Here is a 24983-nt window from a genome sequence, read left to right on the forward strand (position 1 = left end):
AGCTTTTTAATGAACACATTTAATGTATTTGTGTCACCCACAAACTATTTGTTGACCGTAATTTCATGTTCTCAAGCAGCTGGCCCTCACAGCTTCCTTTAACATGCTTCTAAGTGCCAGATACTTGCCTTCATAAATTTTAATCACAAGTCTACTGTAACTTCAATAGTTTTTCATGTTTAATAACATATAAGTACCATTTGAACATAATTTGTATTTTACATAGCACTTGTTTTTCAAAGAAGAGATCAGTGTATTTTAAGTCATAGCACTTGGTAAACATACAAGGAGATTCTTCTGAACTTGGTGCCATAAAAACATGGTGGTTGGATATTTTATGATGGCTTCTAGAGGTGAGAATTAACAATACTAATAGCACTCTGCACCCTCATGTTAGAAATGTAAATTTGCAGGTGATCTTGGGGACTACTTCCCTTACTGTCAGAAGCCTGGAGCACTATCATAGAACAAGTTTTTCTGTCATTGACTTTATCATCCCCTCCCTCCTCTTGCCATTTAAGCCCTGCATGCCCTGTTCAGCTTCTTAAATGAGCAAAATGGTATTTGAGCAAGTAAAGTGATGACATATTAAACAGACAAAAGTATATTTATTCAATATTAATCCTGAGATAATTTGACAGGGTGACCTTATTACATAGATGCTATTGTAAACATAGAAGTGATGGCAGAAGAAGAGCAAACGGCCCATCCAGTCTGCCCAGCAAGTTTTGCACTTTTTTTTTTCTCATACTTATCTGTTACTCTTGGCTCTTAGTAACCTTTTGGTTCTATTTCCCTTCCATCCCACCATTAATGTAGAGAGCAGTGTTGGAACTGCATCTAAGTGAAATATCTAGCTTAATTAGTTAGGGGTAGTAACCGCCGCAGTAAGCAAGCTACACCCATGCTTATTTGTTTAACCAGACTATGTAATTCAGTCCTTGTTGGTGGTTGTCTGCATAAAGATCCACTTTTCTTCATTCCCCTTGCCGTTGAAGCAGAATGTTATGCTGGATATGCATTGAAAGTGAACTATCAGACTTTCTCTCCCTATTATAATCATAGAACTTCCATATATCCATTTTTATGTAAATTTATTTTTTTTGCAATTAAAAATGTTCAATATTTATTTATTTATATAAGAGTTTTTATATACCGTCATTAAGTTATTTACCATCATAACGGTTTACAATCAGGCACCTGTATCAAAGAAAAATGTGGGTCATAATTTACATAGGGTCATAATTTATTTTTCTTGTACAACCTAACATGGCTCTGTGTTGATTGCTTCTGCTTCAGGGGTGCCAGTCAGGTCATTGTGTTCCTGGTACTTAACGCCGCCAAAACGGAACTCCTTCTCATATCCCCCGAATACAGCAGTAACCCCCAGCTGACCCACCCCAACATGCTAATCACACAAGCAAGAGATCTCGGAGTAATAGTTGACAACCACCTGAACTTAAAGAAGTTCATCAACCACACACTAAGGAATGCTTCTATAAACTACAGGTGCTAAAAAGACTTAAACCCCTTCTGCACCTTCACAACTTCAGATCTGTCCTCCAGGCCATCATATTCTCCAAGATAGACTACTGCAATTCCATTCTACTAGGTCTCCCCGCCTTCTCCACCAAATCTCTTCAGATGCTCCAAAATGCAGCCGCTAAAATCCTAACAAACACCAACAGAAGAGAGCACATTACCTCCATCCTTAGAGATCTACACTGGCTACCAATAAGCTTCAGAATCCTTCACAAATCCCTTACCATCATTCATAAAACCATTCACCACCAGGTACCCATCGACTTTCAACTCCCACTCAGACTCCACACCTCTTCAAGACCTATCAGGGAAGCTTACAAGGGATCCCTGCCCGCCCACCCTACCAAAGCCACCCATCTGTCAACCACTAGAGAACGGGCCTTCTCAACAGCGGGACCAACCATCTGGAATGCTATCCCTCCCCCCCGATCTCAGACAGGAACCCTGCTTGTTGTCATTCAGAAAAAAACTTAAGACCTGGCTCTTTCAACAAGCCTTCCCCTAACTCAGAGCTACATTAACTAGGCCACATTAGCTAAGCCACAGACATTGTACTAAGGCCTTCTATTTAATGCAAGCCATCTCAGACTTTGTAAATGATTTGCTATAGTTACCGAGTTTCCTATCTACTACAGCTTCTTCATTTTCCGAGTTCCATTACCCTTGTTTTATTGTAACTTTTGCCTCTTCTTCTTTGTTATGGTTAATGTTATAGTTAGTTAAATCCCCCTGTTCCTTGTAAACCGATATGATATGAACTGTATCATGAATGTCGGTATAAAAAAGTACTAAATAAATTTTTAAAAAAAAAGCTTTTTTTTTTTTATTTATAGTTTATTAGAGTTTTTACAAATTATAAAAATGCAAAAAATCAAAGAAATACAATTACATATCATGAAATTAAATCAGAAGTACAATGTTTACAGGCATCTATCTTCTATATGACACTGTAATAGTCCACTAATTGGGAGGATATAAAACATTGATACATAGATCATATATAGGAAAATAGTAATTCAAAATTACCATAAACTGGATATATATTTTTCCAACTACTTATGTCTCAACCAGTTTCTTTATCAAGTAAAAATGTCTCCAGGTGTGACGGATCCTGAAAAATAAATCTATTCTTTTGGTATACTATAAGGCATTTACAGGGGAACCTCAAGAAGAATGTTGCCCCTAGGGACATTACTCTAGGTTTCAATAAAAGGAATTGCTTCCTCCTGTATTGTGTGGATCGCGAGACATCTGGAAACACTTGAACTTTATAACCACAAAATAGATGTTCTCTATTTTTAAAATATTTTTGGAGAATGTTAATTTTATCTTTCTCTCTGCAGAAGGACACTAATAACGTAGTTCTCTGCGGAATGTCATCAACAGATGACTCTAGGAAGGAGGTTAGATTTGGGGACGCTTGCTGTACACTGTCCATTCCTTCCTCTCCTTCCTGTCTCTTAATTCTCGAATTCAATACATAATAAATTTTTGAGATGGATAAATCATCTACATTCAATATAGACAGATTTTCAACAAGATATTTTTTCAACAACTCAGTAGCAGAGAGAAGCCTAGTCATGGGAAAGTTCAAAAACCTCAGGTTTTTAACCCTATTCTCATTCTCTAGGTTCTCTATCTGCCTATGATTAACCAGGCTATCCTTAATAAAGGAGTTATTTGCTGTTTGTAAAGATGTTATCTGTACAGTATTAGCCTTTCCTGCTTCCTCTAATTGTTTCAAACGATTATCATGCATCTGCAGTACGTTTTTCATCTCCATATTCCCTTTATTAGTTTGATCCATAAAGCCAGCCATTGTTTTCTGCAGGTCATTGATTGCTTTCAATACATCGGCTAAGGTAACTGACTGTGGGTCTAAGGTTACTGGACTAGAATCCTGTAGTCCAGTTACATCACTAGGCCCCAAGTCTTTCTCTTCTCCCATCATAGTGGGATGTATATTCACATCATTCATATCTACCTTCTCTAGTCCAGATTCAATAGGAACATCTAGGTCCAACTGTGGCTGAGGTAGTAGTTGATGGCTGGGGCTATCAGACGTACCCGATGAAAAGGATATATCTGGGATCGTATTGCGGGCTGCTTGACTTACCCGCCTGACAATATGCTGGTCCATCGGGCCCCTAGCCTCCATAGCCGCCGGGGAAGACGACCAGACCTTCGGTTTTCTCTTCCTACCCATAGAGTAGGAAAAGGTCACGTAGAAAATTCCACAGAAATTTTTTTTTACCAAGGGGCGCGCCCCTTGGTAAAAATGAATGTCGGTATAAAAAAGTACTAAATAAATTTAAAAAAAAAATCTTTTTTTTGAAAAAGTTTATTGCTGTTTGGGAAATTTAAAAAAAGATTTTTTTAATGATTGATGTTCTGTTTTTCAGCTATTTGAAATATTGTATTTATTAGTATGGCTTAACTGTTAAGAATGATTTATTTCTTGATTTTATTCTTTGGTATTATGAGGAAACATGACATTTCTGTTTTTCCATTGTTGCAGTTTCCAGTTCATTTTAATGTCTGCATGTTTCTATTTATAATTATGATCACTTTATTCAGTATTTGGTGAGGATCTGTCTGTGTTCTGCATATATGACCAAGATGGTTTGTTCTGCCAGCAGTATAGGGATCTTAAAGCAGTTTTGGCTTGTTGTATTTTAAATTGGAGGTGTATTGGTGTTGTAGGACTGGTGTAATATTTGCAGTATTGCCTTTTCATAGATAGGGTTGCTACTGTTTGAGTGCTGGTTAGTGCTGTTTTAGTATGGGAGGTTATTCTGTAATTGTAATTGTTTACTCAGGGCTTTGAGGGCTTCTCTGTGACTGGACTTAACTCTGAGAGAGGCAGCTGGCTGTGAAACCAGCAAGTCTTCTGGGGAGTTGGTGTGACAAGAGAGAGTGGGAATAGGGCATGAAGTGGACTGCTGCGGGAGGTGGGGTGGGGTGTCTGATAGCAAACAAGAATAAACAGTTTACATGATGATATGGTAGTGCTAGTTTGCGGGGCACTTACTGAGTGAACACATGAGCAGCAGAACAGTATGTTTGTATGGGACATGGTGTGTGTGTGTGTGTCTGGGAGAGAGAGAGAGAGAGGAAGGGAGTTGGGTATGTGTCTGGAAGAGAGAGGGAGACAGTGTGGGTGGGTAGGGGTGTGGGTGTGCCTGGGAGAGAGAGGAGGGTGTGTGTGTGTGTGTGTCTGGGAGGGACAGAGGGAGCAAGGGTATGCGTTTGTGTCTAGGTGAGGGAGGGAGGATGTGCGTTTGCATGAGGGAGGAAGAGTTGTGTGTGTGTCTGGAAGAAAGGGGTTTTGTGTGTGGGAGAGAGAGGGGATTGAATATATGAGGGAGAGTGGGAGGAAGGTAGGATGTGTGTCCGGAGGGAGCGAGAGCATGTGCCTATCTGGAGGGAAGTGTTTGTGTGTCTGGGAGAGAAGTGGTGAGGGTGTCTGAATGTGTATTTGTGTCAGAGAGAGATGGTTAGCCTTTTCTTTCAGAGGGGAGGTGGGGGACAGCTTCACTCCCCCCCCCCCCTCTCTGCTTGTGAAAGGTATGGTGGCTCTTTGCTACTGTGAATTCTGGTTTTGTGGCTCTTTATGTGAAAGGTTGGCCACCCTTGCTCTAGCTGGTTTAAGTGGGCTACTTAGTTGCCCCCTCTCCATGATAATTGTATTTAATGTTTGTCATGCAGTATTGCACTATTAGTGCTTGTGTTTTGTTGGTGTTAAGGCAACAGCAATGTTCAATGAGACTTATTTAAGCCATCCATTTTTTGTGTCTTATATAAACTTTAAGACATGGACATTGGGTGGCATATATTACACAAGCCAAATAGCATCTGATGTCCAATTTACATATCATTTGATATTTCGTAACCAGATATTGCAAATCACTCATTCCACAGTCTGTTCACAGAGTGCAGCGTCCACGGATATGTGCTGAGTGTTATTGCAAGGTGTTACTTCACAGACAGGCTGATCCAATAAATGTGCACAGAAAACGAGCACTCGGTGTTGAGCGCCTGCTTTCTTATCATGGCTAGCCACCTCTCCTGGGCGCACGATCAAATATTTAAATAAGAGGTCGCACCAAAAAGGAAGCGCTAGGGACAAATGTGTGTCCCTAGCGCCTGGACCCTGTATCTTGTGTGTGTATTGGACATCCAAAATGTATTTATTTGTTTCAAATAAATCACTGCTTTGGGTCCTCCTACTTAGTATCGCTACGATACTATTAGGAGAAATCACAGAAAGCAGGACTTTTCTTTTTTTGTCAATGTGCCCTCGAACGTGGCATATCTTTACGCCAGCCCTGGGCTGGCCTAAAATTTGCCACTTTAGAAGGACGCATTGGCTGTGGGGAAAATGTATTGGATTGCGGGGATTACCTAATAGCCTCATCTACATGAATTTCCATGTGATGAGCGCTATTAGCTATGCAGTGATTTAGATGCGCTAATCCCCGTATTGGACTGGGGGTTATGGATGCACATCCGATCATATGTTAAGCCATGCGCAGCAGGTAGCATATGGTTTTGGATCGGCCTGAAGAGAGCATATGTTGCTGTTACTGAGATTACAACAGAATTTCAGTGCATTTTTTTTTTGTTCTGCTCTACACCGATTTCTGTGGACAAGAGTGTCTGTTTGTTTGCAGAACTAGAGGTGCAAGATTTATGTTGGAGTGCTATACCATTCTGCATAGTTTTTGTTTTTTAAAACATTTGTAGTTCACACTCTCTGTAGTTCAGGGTGGGTAACATTGGCACATACACAGTAACTCTTAACATATAAAAACATAATTTAAAACTAGAAGCAAACAGATATCATACAAACTGATTGGTAAACAGCTAGTCATTCCAGTGCTAGATTGCTTATTTTTAATAAGTTTTTAAAACCATTTTGAAATCTTTTGAAGCTTGTTTGAGGTGAATTAAAGTCCCGAAACATCACTGCTCTGAGGATTGATCAACTGTAGCTATCAAATAATTTTACTGGGGCATTGTAACTGGCCAGAGATTTCTTTCTTGGAGATTTTTCTTGTAGCATCTTGGTAGCCAGTTTAAAACTCCCAGATGTAAATCCTTTTTCCTTCTGCCCCCCTGGGGACTAGATCTATCACCATCATGATCTGAACCCTATTACCTCCAATGAACAGACAAGTTGAACATGGGTTTTCACCATCTCAGCCACAGTGTGGGTTTAGCCACTAAATGTTTAAGTATTATAATTTTATAGCTGGTAGTGCTTTTTACTGTTCAAACTGTCTACAATGATGTATTTTTTAAATGATTGTGTTTCTATACTTACAAGTGTGTCACTGAAGGGGGAGGACCTGTACATTCATCTCAGATCAATATACCTTATGCATATATTTGTTTTTTTGTAAGTCTGCAAGCAATAATAGGGATATGGTAAATTTAATTTCTAAATAGTGTATTAAAATTGTTAGTGTGTTTGTAAATATACCTAAATATTTGAAAAATAGAGAATATAGGAGAATGCCCAGAAGATGGCAGTCTTGGTACATTCGTCTTTTACTAGCCATGTTCAAAAGTTATATAAATTACAAATTTCATTCTAGAAGTATTAGAGCATTCTCTTGAAGATATTATCCCTCAATTGTTTAAGGGGTGAAAACATTTTGTGATCATCTCCAAATAGCAGAAATAAAAGTAGAACACAACTATACATAGACTGCTTGTATACAGTATGGTGAATGGGTAATAGATTACTTAGCATGTATGTATTGGGACCCTTACTTTTCAATATACTTATAAATGATCTGGAAAGAAATACGACAAGTGAGGTAATCAAATTTGCAGATGATACAAAATTGTTCAGAGTAGTTAAATCACAAGCAGATTGTGATAAATTGCAGAAAGACCTTGTGAGACTGGAAAATTGGGCATCAAAATGGCAGATGAAATTTAATGTGGAAAAATGCAAGGTTATACATTTAGGGAAAAATAACCCATGCTACAGTTACACAATGTTACACAATGTTGGGTTCCATATTAAGTGCTACAACCCAAGAAAGAGATCTAGGCGTCATAGTGGATAACACATTGAAATTGTCGGTTCAGTGTGCTGCGGCAGTCAAAAAAGTAAACAGAATGTTGGGAATTATTAGAAAGGGAATGGTGAATAAAACGGAAAATGTCATAATGCCTCTGTATCGCTCCATGGTGAGACCGCACCTTGAATACTGTGTACAATTCTGGTCGCCGCATCTCAAAAAAGATATAATTGTGATGGAGAAGGTACAGAGAAGGGCTACCAAAATAAGGGGAATGGAACAGCTCCCCAATGAGGAAAGACTAAAGAGGATAGGACTTTTCAGCTTGGAGAAGAGATGGCTGAGGGGGGGATATAATAGAGGTGTTTAAAATCATGAGAGATCTAGAACGGGTAGATGTGAATCGGTTATTTACTCTTTCGGATAATAGAAAGACTAGTGGGCACTCCATGAAGTTTGCGTGTGGCACATTTAAAACTAATCGGCGAAAGTTCTTTTTCACTCAACGCACAATTAAACTCTGGAATTTGTTGCCAGAGGATGTGGTTAGTGCATTTAGTATAGCTGTGTTTAAAAAAGGATTGGATATTAATTGAGTTGACTTAGCAAATAGCCACTGCTTTTACTAGCAACGGTAACATAGAATAGACTTAGTTTTTGGGTACTTGCCAGGTTCTTATGGCCTGGATTGGCAACTGTTGGAGACAGGATGCTGGGCTTGATGGACCCTTGGTCTGACCCAGTATGGCATGTTCTTATGATAGGCCAAACCTAAAGTTCTTTGTGATCAGCAGTTGCAAGGCTCTTGCATGTCAAGTCACTTTTCATTGCAGAAAATCAAGAGAAGTAGCAACTGGAAGCCATAGTGTATGCAGAAATGGAAAAGTACTCTGGCTGAGTTCTGCGTTGTCATCCATGGAAGAAGTTTCCAGTTGCTCTATCATAAAAATATCTAGGGGCTCAGTCAGTCAGTCCTGAAGCCACAGTGGTATAATTAAAGACTAGTGCTATGTCTATTTCATACATACATCATACTCCCCAAATTCCTGATAGTTGTTACGTGATGACATCCTCTCAGGTGCAATACCAAGAGTACATATATGTGTGCATGCTTACTGTGGTTCTACAAATGCATGCACATGCAAATTACACAGTGCAGGGGAGGAGAAAATGTATGCATTACTGTTTATTTTTATGAGTAAAAGAAGATCATTATTAAAAGTAAATGCCTAATTTATTAGAATTTCTTCATTATCTTATAGTGCAGTGCTTCTCTGTCTTTCTCTCCTTGTAATAAAATTAAGTAATAATGATGCATTTTCTTTTTGATATGCAAATGATGCATTGTATACATTGCCAAGCTATCATCTTTTGTGCTCTAAGGGGCCAATGTAATAAAACCCGCGCTAAAATTTGAGTTAAATTTTAGCATCGGTTTTATTTAAGGCATGTGGTTGAAAACAGGGGCTCCCACGGGATGCAGTAGGCTAATGGAATGCAAATTGAGCAGGAGTTTAAGAAAAAAAAAAAAGTGCATGTGTATAACCAAAAGGGCTTTGCATGCAAGATTAGCACTGGGCATCCTAACTTCAAGCACTTACCTTCTTACTCCTGTTTTAAAGCACTTTTTAAAGCCCATTTTTGCATTAGTGCAGAGTTTCTTGTAGTGGATGCATGCCAGGTGAAATCAACAAGTCTAAGCTGGGTACCTATAGCTGAACAGTATGCACTTTGACGCTGTGTATCCCTAGGGCTGTAGTTGCCTGTTTCAGAGAGCTTACCTTTGCTTTTGCTTGGCATGCCTTGCCCAAATGGCTTTGCATGTGAGATTGTGCCCAGATTAGGATGCCTAGTGCTAGTCCTGCATGCAAGTCCATTTTGGTCACACTCCTTCCAACTTCAAGCACTTGCCTCTGTACTCCTGTTTTAATGCACTAGTGAGGATTTTCAAGTTAACTCCTTGGCCTGTGGTGGAGTAAGTTAGTTCACATTTTTGGGGGCCATGATATTCTATTGTTGTGCCCATGTGGTAGTGTCTGTTTCTACTACATCAGACATGGCAATAGAGAATAGCTTTGATCACCAGAAATGTGAGTTTACTCCTCCTTGGACCAAAGGAGGAGTTACATTTGCAGCATAAGCTCTATGGGGCTAGCACCTACAGCTGAATAAAATGTAAGCTCTTTGGGGAAGACATCTTTAGCTGAATAGTATGCACTTTGGTGTTATGCATCCTCTTTTGGTGTGCTGTTCAGTATAGGGTGCCAACTCCAGAGAGTTTATGAATTGTTCAGCTGTAGGTTCAAGCCCCAGAAAACTTACATTGCCATTTTAAATCCTTCCTGGGTCTGAGGCGGAGTACCACACTGGGCACAATAACACTGGCCAATCAGAAATGTGAGTTTTCTCCACAGACCCGGGAGTTAAATTGCCAATGTAACCTCTCTGAGGCAGGTACTAGTAGCAGGTTTTCTTTGTTTTCCTGAACAACTGATCAGTATGTGCACACAATGGGAAAGTTTGTACTGTTCAACTTTTTTGGTGCCCACCAGGATGGCCTTTGTTCATCTGGCTGTAGGTGCCTTCCTCAGAGAGATTATTCCTTGAGAAAGTGTGCCCACAATTTGGGATGCACAGTAACAATCTCAAATGCAATGCCATTTTGGCAAGGCATGGAAAGGAAAATCAAAGCATAAGCTCTCAGGGCAGGCACTTTCAGCTGAAAAGTATGCACTTTGTTGCTGTGTATCTTTCTTTGGTGTCCTGTTTAGCTGTAGGTGCCCCCTCACCCCTGAGAAAATTTGCTTTGTTAAGCTAGCTGTAGGTATCCACCCCAGAGAGCTTATTCTTTTATTGTATTTGCCATTCCCTTGTCAAAATAGCCATGGATGCAAGAATTTGCTCACTGTAGTGGGCACCAACAGCTAGCTGTACAAAGTGTAAGCTCCCTGGGGTGGGCATGTACAGTTAAACAGTACGCTAAAGTGAAATGCACAGTGCCAGTGTACTGTTCAGCTGTAGGTGCCCATCCTGAGAGTTTACATTAGAAAGTAAACTCCTGGGTCCTAGGTGGAGTAAACTCACATTTCTGGTGGCCAAAGTTATTCTATTGCTGTGCTCAATTTGGTAGAAGCAACTAGACACTAACACACTGAGCACAGCAATTTATAACATGGCCACTAGAAATGTGAGCTCTGACCCAGGAAATGTGAGCTCTGACCCAGGGGTTTAACTCTAGCAGCTGCCACTTTACCCACATGGCTGTCGTCACTACCTTCTGGCCCCTTACCGTACCTTAGACAAAATTATGCTACCACCCAGGAAAAAGATCGAGGCATCATAGTGGATAATACTTTAAAATCGTTGGCTCAGTGTGCTGCAGCAGTCAAAAAAGCAAATAGAATGTTAGAAATTATTAGGAAGGGAATGGTTAATAAAACGGAAAATGTCATAATGTCTTTATATCGCTCCATGGTGAGACCACACCTTGAATACTGTGTACAATTCTGGTCACCACATCTCAAAAAAGATATAATGCGATGGAGAAGGTACAGAGAAGGGCAACCAAAATGAGAAAGGGGATGGAACAGCTCCCCTATGAGGAAAGGCTGAAGAGGTTAGGGCTGTTCAGCTTGGAGAAGAGACGGCTGAGGGGGGATATGATAGAGGTCTTTAAGATCATGAGAGGTCTTGAACGAGTAGATATGACTCTGTTATTTATACTTTCGAATAATAGAAGGACTAGGGGGCATTCCATGAAGTTAGCAAGTAGCACATTTAAGACTAATCGGAGAAAATTCTTTTTCACTCAACGCACAATAAAGCTTTGGAATTTGTTGCCAGAGGATGTGGTTAGTGCAGTTAGTGTAGCTGGATTAAAAAAATGTTTGGATAAGTTCCTGGAGGAGAAGTCCATTAACGGCTATTAATCAAGTTTACTTAGGGAATAGCTACTGCTATTAATTGCATCAGTAGCATGGTATCTTCTTAGTGTTTAGGTAATTGCCGTTTGTGGCAATTTGTGGCCAATTGTGGCCTGGTTTGGCCTCTGTTGAAAACAGGATGCTGGGCTTGATGGACCCTTGGTTTGACCCAGCATGGCAATTTCTTATGTTCTTATGTTTTGTAAACATGGAAAACGCAGAAACTGTCGTTGGTATAATAAGGCCACAACATTTATTTAACACACCAAGAAAAAACTTCCCTGGGTACCCGAGCTGGTATGCTGTCTCCACTGCTGCCTGCTGTATGGACCAAGCAAGGCAGCCTTACTCCATGGGCCCCCCCCCCCCCCACCTTGTCCCCAAGCAAGGGGACCCCGACCATCGGCGCATTCCGAGCCCCCACCTTTTTGTGCCGCACAAGGCGCTGATCGGCTACCACGCCATCCTGTGATGTCACAGGCACCACTTGCAATATGCCCAACTGGCCCGGGTAACTGCCAAGAAACGAGGTAGGGAGGCCCTTGCCTCGTGTCCCCCCCAACTAATGAAATAAGCTGCGGTCTGTGTCTTTTTCCTTTCTCATACTATGCCCCGATGGCATCCTGTAGAGCATTATTGAATATGTCGTAACCATTAATTGTCACTGAACCCAGGTCCTTGCCCACAGGTCCTTGCCCCCCAGATGTATTATTATTACCTCCGGAGTAGCCCTCGAGTTCATTGGGTGCCGTCGTAGGGGCCATAACTGTTCCCAATGCTTGCCATCCATGTGACGACCCACCTTCGTCCGTGTGGTCTCTTAGCGGCCCACCGTATATAGGAATGACCTTGTGCTCTCTTAGCGGCCCACTGTATATAGGTGTGACCAATGATCCAAGCTAACGCTTAGCCTGTAGCATGTCTGCAAAATATAACTAAGAATTTTGGCTCAATGTGGTCACTTTCCCCAAAGAGAAATTTCCGTGTGTTACCCCATACCAGAATCAGACCCAGACCGCCTAGGTACAAACAACGTATCCTCACCACTGGACCCTAAGGTCCATCGTATTGACTATATTAGATCACCATTGTCCAATTCTCTTTATCGTGGCTGGTTGAAGTCCGACTTGTGCTATGCTAGAAGCTGCACCAACTCTGAAAGAGTGCATGGTGAATTTCTTTGAGTCCAAATTCGTTTTCTTAACTGCTGCTTTAAGTATCGCTGTAGATTGATATCTGGTTAAGTGGGTTCTGTTAGCATGAATCAGCAGGTGCATCCCCCCATCTGGCCATACTGCCCCCCTACTTTTATATTGCGTATCGAACAGGTGTCACCCTCTGCCACACGTTTAGCGACCATGTGGCTCCTCTCTTGCATTGGTCCATCTTGTACTTGTGTATGGTGGTAGTCCCGCCTCTGGCGTCCAACTAGTTCCTCCTAAGTAATCCACTATTTCCTGTGCTCTCTTTGTTGGCATCAGCCAATTCGCTCACTCTCAATGCTCTGAAGAAAGCTATTGAGAGGGCCAGATGAAATAGTGCATTTCCAAACTTAGCCAAGCAAAGCGTCCTCATCATGTTGTGTGTAATGGGGGTGTCTGCTATTGATGGTAGGCCTTACTTTCCTTGACTATCCTGTCTTCATCTTGTTTAGAATGAAAGACTTGGTGGGTTCACCCCACCCATGTGCTTTAAAAGGAATGACAGGCCAGCCATGTGTTTTGTCCACGGCATTCCTAGATACACTGTTCTCTTTTGCCATGGCGACGTATTTGACGATTTTGCTGTCGTTAACATGGCCTTACCTCCATCCGCTTTCTCTCAGGACCTCAGGCGCGTAGTCATAGCTCCGTCCGTATGACGTCCCTGTAGATGGTGCCGCAGATCTGCGTACCAACTCGAAGGTGGTTGCAGACCAAGTCCTCCATATGTGTCCTGGCATGGGTGTCCCTGCTTCGTTGCTTAATATCCACGCATATATCCTTTGAATTTCATAGGAAATGATGGGTCGCTGTTTTCTGACTATGGCCACTACTAGTCTTCTCGTGAAGGCTCATCTATTGGAAAAACCCAACATTGCAACGTTCAAGGTAAGGAACGCTTATGTTCTGCACCTTAGACCCCTCGGCCATCATGACAACTGACTTCTCGGGATGGACTGCGCAACTCGTAGCGTTATCTTTGATGCCGCTTGCTGTATTATCCTGCGGACTTTTTTTTTTTTTTTACCTTTTTTTTAGGGAGCCTGGCCACCATCTTGTTGGACTCCAGCTCGATGCCAAGGAAGGAAATGATCTTGCCGGACCTTCGGTCTTGCTGTGTGTCAAAGGAACACCAAACTCTTTGGTGATGGACTGGAATTCTCTTAGCAGGCGGTAGCAGGCATTTGAATCTCTTGGCCCCCTAATAAGAAGTCGTCTAAATGGTGAATAATGTTGTCTGATGCTGTTTCTTGCGCTGACACCCAATGCAGGAATGAGCTAGATAGCTCAAAATAAGCACATGAGCCTGAACATCCCATTAGCATGCATTTATCAAAGTGATATTGTTTCCTAAATGCAAACTCTAGTAAAGGGAAACTTCCTGGGTATACTTGAAGGAGTCTGAAGGCCGCTTCTATGTCAGCTTTTGCCATAATAGCACCTGTGCCGCATGTTCTGCACAACGCCACTGCCGAATCAAAGGATGCATACAGCACCGAGCACCACGTAACCTCTGGGGGCAATTGGTCATTCACAGATGCTCCTGGGGGGTATGACAAATTCTGAATGAGCCGGAATTTGCCTTTTTCTTTCTTAGGGATGACTGCCAGTGGCAAAAGGAACACGTTCTGGAAAGGTTGCCGCGGGAAAGGACCAGCCATCCTTCTGAGTACCAATTCGATCTCTAACTTCTTTTGCACTATGTTTGCATGTTGGTTGCAGATGATGCATTGCTAATCTTTGTTCCATTTATCTGGCCTTGGAATGGAATGATGAATCTTTCCCCAAATCCTCGCCATATCTTCTGTCATTTTTGATGGCGTGGGTAAAGTTCCAACCATGGTATCATTGCCTCCAGCTTGATGGGTGATGGTGCTTTTTTGAACTGCAGGCTCACAGATTGTTTTTGCCTTACTCCCTGTCATAGGTCTTTTTTGGGCCCTTCATAAGTGGGTGTGGAGCCGCACATGCTGAACATGCATGCTTAAATTTGCAGTCTTGGAATGTGCATGCTGTTTTGTTATGCCAGCCTGTGTTGTCCTGTGACTGCGCCTGCCTGACTGAATGCCTGCTGGGAGATGACCACCTTGGGTTTCTTGAGCGTATTCCTTGATCCGCTATTTTGCTTGTCATCTGCTGTATCCAGAGGCTGACATCTTTGTTCTCCATGCCATGAACCGATTCTCTTCCATTCTGTCCTGGAATTTCTATTCATAGTTGAGCCAGACCCAGCCTATGTGCTCTTGAGGATGTTGACTGCGAAACTTAACATAGGACCATATTGTGAAGGGTCCCAATGACCCACCATGCTTGCCATGTAAAGAAACGCCTTTATTCAGAACGATGTTCTTAGGTATCCTCGTCTCCTTTTCTGTTGGTGCCGATCCGTCCTTTGATTTTTTTTCTGTCCTCAGATCTGTGTTGTCCATGCAGGATATTGACAATATCTATGTATTTTCTTTTTCAAATTCTTTTGCGCATTTGCTTGGGCACACCTTCCCATAGTTCTTATAGGGTGGTGAGTGCGGGTGGGCCTCTGGACTCCTTGTCTACTGCCTTAGTCGTCAGTTGCAGGTCACCGCTGCTTGCGATGTGGAAGAAGAGCTGTCTGAACTGGACTTGTCCTGCACTTGCACATTGCCTTGTCTTTTTATTTTTTTAAGTTGTCACTGTGTTGTTTTCCGCACCAGTGGAACCTGTCTTTTGCCCTCTCCCCACGTCCTTATCCCCAGACTCACCAGTGTTGCTGTCTCCCTTCTGTAATGCTTCATCTGTTTGACTGATGTTTGCTCTTTCGTCTGTGCTTAGTGTCTCCTGTTGGGTTCCTTTATCGCTCTGTGCCACTAGTCCATCAGATCCACCTGATGCTGGAGCGCTAGTATGGGCTTCAGACACACCTCTTGAATTGTCTCCTTCGCATGACCTCTGTTCGGTTGCGTTAACCTGTGAGGCAGCACGATGCGCCGGCGCTCCTACTTGATTAGGAAAGGCTCCTTGTGGTGGTGCCAACCAGGACCACCAAGGCAATTGATAGAAGTTTTGGCTGCTTATTCCTCCATATGCCGCATTATCCCATGGCCCTCCCCACTTGGTTCCATCCTGGGAATGGGCCGGGAACGCTGTTGCCCCATGGTGCTCTCAGATGCCAGTTAGCGCTGTCAAAGTTCTGCCATGTAGGGTATGGCTGACTGTCGTGTCCGTGCTGTCCTTGGATCTAACCAGAAGACGGGAATGGCTCGCCATTCGGTGGACACGTGTACCCAATGATGCCCATAGGCCTTTCCGATTGGCCTGCGGCTGCATGCCTTCGAGGAGGCTGTGGTGTGGTGTATGAGAAGCCGTTGCCCTCTCCAAGTTGTGCTGCTGCAGCCCCAACTCCATTGCCACTTCCGTGCTTGTCTCAGTTGTGCAGCCAGCATTTGACGTTGCCTTGCTTGCTTTGTGGCTCAGCAGGTGTGGTCGCCTGTTGTTGTGACACCTCTGGACTGGAAACTCGTCCATTGTGAACCTTTCTTCGACTGTTCGCCGCTCTTGTTCGCTTTTCGCACCGCATGCTCTCCTTCCGTATTTATTTCTTTTTGTAGCCGTTGAACGCGCTGCATGTAGTTTGCATCCTGTTTGTTCTGCCTCTGCCGAGGTGCTTGCGGTAGTGTTGGTGGCTGAACCAGAAGGCATTTTTTTTTTTTTTTAAATATACCCGCGATTTCCACCATCCCTCAGCTGTCTGCTCTGTAAAGCACCTCTCTGGAATAGCTAATGCCTTTTTTTTACATAGGATTTGCATGCACTTGTGCTAATTATGCTGCTGTTTTTTTAGCACAAGTTTTTCGGCGCTAAAACCCATATTACATACCTAGGTAAGGTTAATGTCACAAAACCCATGCTAAAACATGAGTTAAAACCTATGGTAGGCTTAGCATGGCTTATTACATTGGCTCCTAAGTGAATTTGTGCAATAGGTTTATTAGACTGAATGTGTCTCCTGTGGGAGTTTTTTGGATTTCTTTTTATAAACTTGGATAATCATTTTCACTATGTGTTGCTGGAACATTGTGTAGGCTGTGCAGAATGTTTATGAAACTGAAAACTTGCATATAACAGTGATTGCAGCTTCTTTTCAGCATGAGAACCATTAAATGGAGTTGATCAGTAATGATATTCCAAGGAAGTGAGTTCTCCTTTTGTAACAGAAGGTTTATATTGATGCTTTTCTTTAGTCTTTCTTTACTACTTTTTGTTCTGTTTGCTTTTATTTCTGACTGCATTCTAATCTGTGGTTGAACTGATGAACAGACTGGCAGTGTAGCTCAGCTTTGCTTTTCTTTTGCAGTTTTTGAGTGCTGTCAAAATAAAAAGTCTTGATCGCTTTCTTGACGGTAAAGCACACAATTTACTTATGTTTTTAAGTGTTTAACATATATGTCTCATGTATAATGAGAATCTAGTTTCCCCACTGTGCAGTGAGAATTTTATGATGAGAATCTTCGAGCAAAGAGCGTGCTGGAGAAAGACATCTGACAGCAGTGCCTTGGCTGACATTTTTCATTTTGTTATCCATAACGGTACAAGGCAATAGGAGGCTTAAAAAATGATTTTTTTTTTGTTCTTGTGCAGTGAAATATTCTCTGGTAGCTTTAATTCAAATCAGGGGGGATAAAAAGATCAAAGTTAATACAAAACAAAAATGGAAGGTGCTGAAAATATCTGGAGAAAATTGAGAGATGCATTATTTTATAGCCTCCCTCTCGGGCAAAAATTGCAGCACCATAGAAGTCAGGGAGCCGTGCTGGGTGCTCTATACCCCCTCAGTCGGTTAGATTGTTTTTCATCTGAAAGCCTTTTTAAAGTTTTCCTTTTGCTTCTGTTTTAAAGAAACACAAAGCTAATGTAAGGACATGGGGGTTTATGAAGCATGAAGTACTATAAATATTTATGCTGAACTTCAGAAGTTGACAATTCTTATTTTCTTGACATATTGGGGTCATTTGTTATTTTTGACCCTTGGAATTGAAGAGCACATAGAGCTTGTACCTTTTTGGAATGACTTTAGGATATCTGTAACCCAGTCATGTTATGGTCTTTCAATGGAATTTGTTTCATATCCATTTCATGAATATGGCCTTTCAACTTATACCATGTTACCAGTACAAAATCTTCTAATGCCCAACTCATGGTTATTCCCATTTTTGACGACATGGAAAAGTTTTTAATTGTATTTTAGTTTCTTTCAAGCTGTTGACCTTATTTACACAAAGGAAATACAACAATTCAGCAATCAGACAATCTACCAATATTGAGGGTTTTACTTTTTATAATGACAGTAAAATATCCTTATATATGGATGTCAGTAGAACATAAGAAATTGCCATGCTGGGTCAGACCAAAGGTCCATCAAGCCCAGCATCCTGTTTCCAACAGAGGCCAAATCAGACCACAAGAACCTGGCAATTACCCACACACCAAGAAGATCCCATGCTGCTGATGCAATTAATAGCAGTGGCTATTCCCTAATGGGCCGATACATAAAAAAGTGCAGGAGAGCCGGCGAGCGCCCACTCTCCTGACGCGCGCACAGGCTACTCTCCTGTGCGCGTGATTTAGTATTGGCTCGCATGCAAATGAGGGCCCGTGGTAAAAAGAGGTGCTAGGGACGCTAGCTCGTTCCTAGCGCCTCCTTTTTGACAGGAGCGGCAGCTGTCAGCGGGTTTGACAGCCAGCGCTCAATTTTTCCGGCATTGGTTCTCGAGCCCGCTGACAGCCACGGGTTCGGAAAACGGATGCTGGCATAATTGAGCATCTGTCTTCTGAGCCGCGGGCCGTTTAAAAAAAAAATTTTTTTTAATTTTTTTTTACTTTTGGTGCCTCCGTCTTAATATCGCTATGATATTAAGTCAGAGGGTGTACAGAAAAGCAGATTTTTCTGCTTTTCTGTACACTTCCCTGGTGCTGGCCGAAATTAACACCTGCCTTTGGGCAGGCGTTAATTTCTGAAAGTAAAATGTGCGGCTATATATATATATCCCTTGAGGTACTATACTGTTTACCTTTTCCACTGAGAAAATGGTCCATTTAATTCTACTCCCTTTTCCTGTCTTTTAACCAGTTCGTAATCCACAAAAGGACATCACCTCCTATTCCATGACATTTTAATTTTCTTAGAAGTCTCTCATGAGGGACTTTGTCAAATGCCTTCTGGAAATCCAAATACACTACATCTACTGGTTCACCTTTATCCACATGTTTATTAACCTCTTCAAAAAAATGAAGCAGATTTGTTAGGCAAGACTTCCCTTGGGTAAATCCATGTTGACTGTGTTCCATTACACCATGTCTTTCTATATGCTCTATGATTTTGATCTTTAGAATAGTTTCACTATTTTTCCCGGCACTGAAGTCAGGCTCATTGTTCTATAGTTGCCCGGATCACCCCTGGAGCCCTTTTTAAATATTGGGGTTACATTGGCCACCCTCCAGTCTTCAGGTACAATGGATGATTTTAATGATAGGTTACAAATTTTAACTAATAGATCAGAAATTTCATTTTTTAGTTCCTTCAGTACCCTAGGATGCATACCATCTGGTCCAGGTGATTTGCTACTCTTTAGTTTGTCAATCTGGCCTACTACATCTTCCCGGCTCTCAAATGTGTCTAAATCCCTGCTGGCGCTACTGGACCTTTTAGAACACTTTCATCAGGCAGCCGGGTATGTGATTAATTACTCTAAATCAGAATAATTACTTGTAGAACCAAACAGAAGGCATCCACAGGCACTGGATGGCTTTTGAGAATCTAAGGATTGGTTAAAAAATGTAGGTATATGGATCCCGAAGGCTTATGCGCAGTTGTATAAAACTAATTACAGCCCTATATTTCAGGCCATCAAGGCGGATTTGAAGAAGTGGGCCTCTTTGCCTATCTCTCTCTTTGGGAGAATAAACTTGGTTAAGATTGCAGTGCTGCCGTGGTTGTTATATCCCTTCATGCACTTACCGTGGATGTGGCTCTGCGAGCTTTAAAGGCAATCCAGGGTGAGGTTTCCAATTATATATGCAAGGCAAGCATCCACGACTGAAATATGATACAATGGTTCCCTTATGGAAGAGGGGGGGGCCTTAAATTACCCAATTTCTTATGGTATTATTGGTCTTGTAGATTAGCTTGTTTGCAGGTATGGTTGGGAACTGACCCCACAGAGGCTTGGCTTTCTATGGAAACAGGAGGGGCATGAGGATCTAGCTTGGGTGCCTTACAACCAGTACGTATAGGCTATGTGTACGAGGACATCTGATCATAGCTCAGAGCCTCTGAGTTTGGAGGTCTATTAAATCAAAGATTATGATATTGGATACCATGGTCTTGCAAGTCTTCTCTATCCTGGAATTCGGACCTTTGTAAGCACACATTCTCTCCAGATGTAGAACAATGGGAAAAGAGGGGCCTTTGGTGTTTGGGACAATTAATCGGGGATAACCTCAAGTCCTTTACAGAGTTAATGAGGGAATTTCAGGTACCAAGGTCTACTAGGGGCCTTTATTTTCAAGTAAGAAAAGATATCTTCAAAGGGGTGGCGGGTATACTTTGTTGTAAAGTAACGCCCTGGAGTTTCATCTCAGTCTTATGTATTTTTATCAGGTCTGAGCTTGAGGAGGTTACCACAGCCAATCAGCTTATTAGAGAATGGAATACTGATTTGGACATTCAGTTAGAAGCCAGGGATTGAAAAGCTATGTGGACAGCTGCTAAGAATATTTTTATTTGTAATAAAGTGTATGAGGTGCTCTATAAATTATTTCCTTGTCTGTACTGCACACCTGTATATTATGCTCACTTTAGTAACACTAGTTCATTATGTTGGAGGGCGTGTGAGAGAGAAGGGTCATACCTTCATATGTGGTGGGGCTGTATCAAAATACAATAATTTTGGTTTGAAATTACTGATTGTATTTCTGCAATCTGCAAGCAATCTTTGAGTTAATGTATCTCTGTATTTGTTCGCAAAATGGGAAATGAGAGGACATAGAAAATTGGTTGGATATTTGTTACATGCCGCTCGTCTAATGATTGCACACCAATGGAAATGTATTCCCTCTAGAATTTGTTGGGAGTCCAAATTTACTGAGTTAGCTGATTTAGAGAAATTAACCTATATGCTCCAGAATAGAATGGAGATTTATAAGCAGATATAGGATCCATACTGGAACTGGTGAGAAATGACTATGGATACTTAATTGTAATTTGGCTGCTATGATGGAAATGAACACGCAATGTCTGAGTTAATCATAGTTTACTGATTGTATGCACTGCACTCTTATTCAATTTTTGTGCTTTTGTTTCTGCTTTTTTTTTTTTTTGTAACTTATGTTTATTAATTTTCAGACAAGGAAACATTACAAAGAGTGGGTCATACAACAAAAACATCCTGGTGACTGTAGCATTATGTGCAAGACAGAATACCAAGGAAGGCACATCAGTACATACAAGCAGTCTATTTGCCCGAGAAAACATAACCCAGAATGGTTACCATTCAGTGCCAGTGTCTCGTGTATCACTCCCCCTCCCCCCTGTGTGTCAACATATCTGTGTTACCTATATGACATTCTAGTAGATTGTGGGCTTCAAATAATCATCAAGGGGCTTCCAGACCTTTTTCATTTCTGACCAGCGTTTTGCCGATGTCGACCTTGCACTGAGATACTCCAATGTGTATAACTTGATTAAGAGCCGGAACCAGTGATCATGATGGGGTACAGCCTCCGAGACCCAATTGGAAAGGATGACCTTCTTTCCCACTAGACTTACTTTTTGAATAAATTTAAGACCATATGCGTCCACCCCCCGGTGGGGTGGAGAGGGGAGTGCCAAAGAGCCAAAGCAATAGGGTCTTCTGGCAGGACCACTGCTAACATTTGACTACACCTGACTATAATCTGCTGCCAAACCTTTTTGATCTCGAGACAGGTCCAGAAACTATGTGGAAAAGAGCCAGTGTCTGTCTGGCATTTGACACATTGGGGAGTCAGTCATGTGTGCCCGATATGCCCTGTCCGGAGTCATGTAAAATTGTCTCAGAAATTTATATTGTAGTTCCCGAAACAGGACACTCTCGGACCAGTCTTGAATCTCTTGAAAACATTGGGGCAGATTTTTAAAGGCTATGCGCATAACACGAGAAAATCTGCCCCTGTGTGCGCCGAGCCTATTTTGCATAGGCTCAGTGGCGCACGCATGTCCCGGGGCTTTCAAAAATGGGCGTACCGGGGGCGGTTCCAAGTCCTCCGGCACAGCGGCTGGCCGGAGGTTCGCGCGCCGGCAGCTGGCCAGCGTGTGCAAGTTATGCCTGCCAGAGGCAGGCGTAACTCCATCAAATAAGGTGGGGGGGATTTAGGTAGGGCTGGGGGGTGGGTTAGATAGGGGAAGGGAGGGAAAGGTGGGGGGAATAAAAAAAAAAAGTTCCCTCCAAGGAATGGGCTTGGAGGGAACGGGGAAAGCCATCGGGGCTCCTCTTGGGCTCGGCACGCGCAAGGTCCACAAGTGTGGACCTTGCGCACACCGACCCCAGATTTTATAACATGCGTCCCTAGCGCCTCTTTTTTGACGGAAGCGGCGGCTGTCAGCGGGTTTGACAGCCGACGCCGGTTCTCGAGCTCGCTGACAGCCACGGGTTCGGAAACCGGACGCCGGCAAAATTGAGCATCCAGTTTTCGACCTGCCAGCCATGGGCCCATTTTAAATGTTTTATTTTTTTTATTTTTTACTTTTTTAAACTTTCGGGACCTCCTACTTAATATCGCCATGATATTAAGTAGGAGGGTGCACAGAAAAGCAGTTTTTACTGCTTTTCTGTGCACTTTCCCGGTGCCCGGCTTGGCTGCACATTTTGCTTTCTGAATCGTGCAGGAATACCTAATATGGCCATCAACATGCATTTGGATGTTGCAGGCACTATTAGGTTCGGGGGGGTTGGAAGCGCATTTTGGACGGGCTATTACCCCTTACTGAATAAGGGGTAAAGCTAGCGCGTCCAAATGCCGACTAACAGTGCGCTCTGTTAGAGAGAGAGATCTATATATATATTTCTATCTCTGTATATCTATATCTGTCTATATATGTAATATATAATTTTTTTGAGGATGGAATTGACAAGGATCCTAGTGAGGATCTTAGTGGTCTAGAAGGCAGGAGATGTGCAGGTGCTGCTTTCATCCAAAGAAGATGTGCATAAAATATCTTGATTTGTTTTTTTTAATACAGAATTGTACATTTCTTTAAAAAAATGTCATGACTAAATTATACTTATTTTATCAGTTTTTTTGTACTTTACTTGTTTTAGAAATATAGTGTACACTGAGGGGCAGATTTTCAAAGGGTTACGCGCCCCGGGCCTATTTTCAAAAGGCCTGGCGGCTCGTGTAAAGCCCCGGGATGCGTGTAAGTCCCGGGGCTTGAAAATATGGGCGGGGCATGGGCGTGGCCAGAGGCCTCTGCAAGGCTGCTAGGACGGGGGATCGTGTGCTGTAACTTGTGAGAAAAAGGTACATTTTTTGTTTTTTTTTTCGGAGTGGGGGGGGGGGGGGGGGGGAGGAAAGTTCCCTCCGAGGCCGCTCTGATTTCGGAGTGGCCTCGGAGGGAATGGGGAAAGTCAGATGGTCTCCCTGAGGGCTTGGCGCGCGCAAGGTGCACTAGTGTGCACCCACTTGCACGTGCCAACCCCTGATTTTATATCATGCGCGCAGCTGCGTGCACATGTTATAAAATCGGATGTACATTTGTGCATGCTGGGTTGCGCGCACAAATGTACGCCGCGAGTGAACCTTTTAAAATCGGCCTCTGAGATTTTTATATTTTTTTTATTTCTAAGCTTTCTGTATTTGGCTATTAGATTTGGTGAGAAAAATGCATTTTATAAGTTGTTTGCCCATGAGCATTCACAGACCTTGTGTAATCTTTCTTTCTTTTTTTTTTCCCAGGTTGCTTGTCTAATAAGAGTTCCTTCAGAGGTTATTAAACAGCGAGCACAAGTGTCTCCTTCATGCAGTACCTATCAAATGCTTGCTAATACCTTACATCAGGAGGTAAGATCAGTTATTGTCTTATCAAAAATGTGCTGTGTGGTTATGGAGAGAAGTACCAGTTGACTTCAGATGAATAATATCTACTAATCTTTCAGGTCACGTGGCATGTGTACGGTTTATCAAAACAATTTAGCTAGAGATCTGAGTGTAATTTACAGTTTCTTCTTTTGAAAACTTTTTTTTTTTTGAGGGGAGGGGGGGATAGGAACAGTGGAGGGAATTATGTGGCTCAATCAGAATGGGAGAGCAACCATCATTTAATCTGTCTTTCAGTTCATAAGGGGTAACAAGCATTTCTGTCTGTTTTTTCCAACCCATTTTGTCCTCAGGAGTACTGCTGTTGATCACAGCATTGCATAATTATACTGAGCTTGTTAACGAGTGAAAGTGCATTCAGAATATATGAAAATATTGGTGTCACCTGAAATCAGTACTTGGTCAGTACAGTGAATAACAAAACCTTAGTTCTAAGGTAGCTATCACTACTGCTTGTTTTACTATTATTTTTATTTTTGTATAATGCAATGCTGTAGAAGGTCTTTAATATAATAGTAGGGTGCTTTATAAATCATGATGCCTGGAATGCCCTTCCGGAGGAAGTGGTGAAGACTAAAACTGTGAAAGATTTCAAAGGAGCATGGGATATAAACACTGTGAATCCATAAAGGCTAGAGGATGGGAATGAAGAGAAGAGCCATGGGGGTGGCTTGCTGGAATACCTGGTGATTACTACCCTTACTCAATAAGCCTGTACACGATTAATGCAACTCCAACATTGCTCTATGCTTCAACGGCAAGGGGAAATATGGAAAAGAGGATTTTCATTCAGACAACAACCAACAAGGCATTGATCTGTGCAGTCTGGGTAAACAAATAAGCGTGGGGGTAGCTTACTTATTGCAGCGATTACTACCCTAAACCAATTAATCCTGATACTTCACTTTGAATGCATATACAGCTTGCTCTCTTCTTCAACGGCAGGGGGAAATGTGGAAAAGAGGATTTACATTCAAACTACATCCAGCAAGGCATTGATCTGTGCAGTCTGGGTAAACAAGCATCAGGATAACTAGCTTGATGCGGCAGTTACTACCCTTAACCATTAAGCCTTATGCTTCACCTTTGATGCAACTCCAACATTACTCTCTGCATCAATGGCAGGGGGGGTGGCAGGAAATTTGAATCCAACAGTTACCAACAAGGGCCCT

At 42.2% G+C, this 24983-nt stretch overlaps 1 protein-coding gene across 6 annotated transcripts in view; it reads left to right on the forward strand.

Moving 5' to 3' along the window:
• SLC25A26 (solute carrier family 25 member 26) overlaps window positions 1-24983 on the forward strand; it is a 373630-nt gene that overhangs the window by 107151 nt on the left and 241496 nt on the right. For all 6 annotated transcript variants that reach the window (XR_003856626.1, XM_029601048.1, XM_029601046.1 and 3 more), the window contains one exon: window positions 23671-23775. Coding sequence is in view for 5 of the 6 variants with exons in the window: in XM_029601048.1 (XP_029456908.1) it covers window positions 23671-23775 (105 nt within the window). In the remaining variant the exon portion in view is untranslated. The remainder of the gene's footprint in view (window positions 1-23670; window positions 23776-24983) is intronic.

The sequence above is a fragment of the Rhinatrema bivittatum genome, chromosome 4, assembly GCF_901001135.1.
Source record: "Rhinatrema bivittatum chromosome 4, aRhiBiv1.1, whole genome shotgun sequence".
Taxonomy (NCBI): domain Eukaryota; kingdom Metazoa; phylum Chordata; class Amphibia; order Gymnophiona; family Rhinatrematidae; genus Rhinatrema; species Rhinatrema bivittatum.